The sequence below is a fragment of the Rhincodon typus genome, chromosome 39 (genome assembly GCF_021869965.1).
Source record: "Rhincodon typus isolate 14 chromosome 39, sRhiTyp1.1, whole genome shotgun sequence".
NCBI lineage: Eukaryota > Metazoa > Chordata > Chondrichthyes > Orectolobiformes > Rhincodontidae > Rhincodon > Rhincodon typus.
In genome coordinates this window covers 10,099,066-10,101,474 of record NC_063370.1, presented here as the reverse complement: position 1 = coordinate 10,101,474, position 2,409 = coordinate 10,099,066, and the positions used below count along the sequence as shown (strand labels likewise).

General features: G+C 46.6%; 1 protein-coding gene across 4 annotated transcripts in view; it reads left to right on the top strand.

Moving 5' to 3' along the window:
- The first annotated feature begins 1,186 nt into the window (after positions 1–1,186).
- The window catches only part of LOC109925485 (reticulon-1-A-like), a 44,173-nt gene continuing 42,950 nt past the window's right edge, over positions 1,187–2,409 (top strand). For all 4 annotated transcript variants that reach the window (XM_048618273.1, XM_048618276.1, XM_048618272.1 and 1 more), the window contains exon 1: positions 1,187–1,325. In XM_048618273.1, the coding sequence (XP_048474230.1) occupies positions 1,268–1,325 (58 nt within the window). In that variant the 5' untranslated portion in view covers positions 1,187–1,267. The remainder of the gene's footprint in view (positions 1,326–2,409) is intronic.

Below are 2,409 nucleotides of genomic sequence, written 5' to 3'. Positions count from 1 at the left end.
CTACCAACTCTTGAAGATGTGCCTTTACTAGCACTCGTTTTGGGCCAAGAGAAACAGCAGCAGTCCCCTCTCGATGCTGCCCCATAGAGCCCACCCCCCAATCCCTCAAGGAAGCCTTCAGCTTCCCATCTGCCAATCATGGTCTGTCCACCACCCTCCTCCATTACCATTCCCTACCCCCCAACGCCTCCATTCTCTGTGAAAACATCAAAGCCTCACCATCTTGACTGCCAACAATCATCCCCAAAGGTCCTCCAGTTGTCGCTGGACTTTCCCACCCAGTGGTGGCCGACCTGTCATTTGCCTTCTCGAAGTGTTCAGGAGGCCAACCATTAAAGATGGCCAGGCCATGACAAGTTGCCCTGCAACTTCCCCAACTCCCTGTCAATGTAGGGATTGCTCAGTTGCTCTCCACTGTTTGAGATATTGGTTTTGTACATAGTTATCCTCGTTTGATTCTTCCTCCTACAGTTTATTTCAGTTTGACTTTTGAAAGAGAGAAAGTGGTGGATGCAGACACTGTTACATTTAAAAGACACTTAGACAAGTACATGAATAGGAAAGGTTTGGAGGGATATAGGCCAATTGCAGGCAGGTGGGACCAATTTAGTTTGGGATTATGGTCAGCATGGACTGGTTGGACCGAAGGGTCTGTTTCCGTGCTGTACGATTCTATGACTCTGGATGATTACATGAATAGGAAGGTTTAGAGGGATATGAACCAAATGCTGGCAAATAACACTAGATTAATTTAGGATATCTGGTCGGCATGGACAAGGTGGACCAAAGGGTCTGTTTCCATTCTGTACATCTCTATGACTCTATGACCGGTGAGGCGGGGGTTTATAGTATGTATCAGCTTCTCTATCTCTTTACACTTCACTATCCTAGCTCTTGTGCCTTCCCCTATTTTTATTCACATCCCTACTATTAATGGTCCGATTCTTTTTTCCTTCCTTTTAGTTTATGCTCTTCCTCTGTCTTGTTTTTGTTTTCTATTTTAACTCCCTTTGTCCTCCTGTTTGTTACGATCCCCCTTCTCCCCACCCCTTTAAACTGGCTTCAGCCACATCCCCCGAGAGCTGACAGTGTGTTGTGTGTGTGTGTGTGTGTGAGAGAGAGAGATAGAAGCAGCATTACTGAGGCTGTCTGAATCTGTTCACAATGACGTGGGATTATGCAGGGAGGCAGCCCCTATCGAACGATGGTTAGGACCCGGTCGGCTAAACCAGCAGCTCAGCATCATCTGTGCGAGGACTCCAGCTGAATGGGCCTGCACCACTTGGGACAGGTGATGGGGCAGGTGCTGGGGTTTGGACACTGCAGTATGTTCCCCTCCATTTTCTATTCTTTTCTCAACCGACGCAGGGATTGCATGCAAGAAATGTAGTTAACGAGAGTCCCACCCCTACAACCCTCACAGGTCTCTCCGGTTCTCTGGAAACGGTGGTTAGATCTGAGCCGCGCAGCCTTGGTGGTTTAACTTTAATCAAGCATCGAGCATCCATTCCTGAGGACAAAGAGGCTGTGTGGGTGTGGACGACAGAATTGTCTCTGCCGGGCCAGTGTGGGAGGTTGCATGCGATGAATCAATGGGGTCGGGCAGTGTTACCGCGGCCTGCTAGTTTCCTCTGTGTAGTTATCACAGCCAACAAACGCTCCTGTGTTTTTATTTTGGACAGTTCTACTGCTGATTTCTTTGACCCTTATGGTGCTTTTTATTGCATGTCTATGTGCCCTCTTCTACTTCTTTCTCTTCCTCTGCATTTTACTGCTGCATACTGTCTAATACCCACGAGATGATCAGATTTGAACTGCACCCTCACCAAGGCACATTCTCACTTAGGCATGACCGCACTTAAGTATGTTCACACTCAGGCATGTTCGCACTCAGGTATGTTCATACTGAGGCATTGTTCACATTTAGGCATACAGATACATTCACACACATGCATATAGACTCATTCACATGTACATTCATGCACACACTTATAACAAACCCATATCTGGCACATGGGGCTATTAAGTGAAAACCCAGCATGGCACTGGGCACTGTGTTACAAGGAGAGGATCCCAGGGTCAACCTTAAGCTGTGTTGAGTTGACTGGGCGTGACACTGGCCACATGTGAACGCTGGCCCCCCCAATACTGGGACAGATACTCATGTGGACACAACACACTCAGATATAATTTTATCCATATTTTTCATGCATAAGGTGACACAATCTCAACAGATTGAAGATTTTACACAATCAGGTCTGTATACACATACTCATGCTTACATGCATGCACTCATTTATACATGCACATACAAACACATGCACATGCACTGTTAAATATCCTCTCTCTCTCTCACATACACATACTCACACATACTCTCTGTCACACATACACCCATACAAACAACAA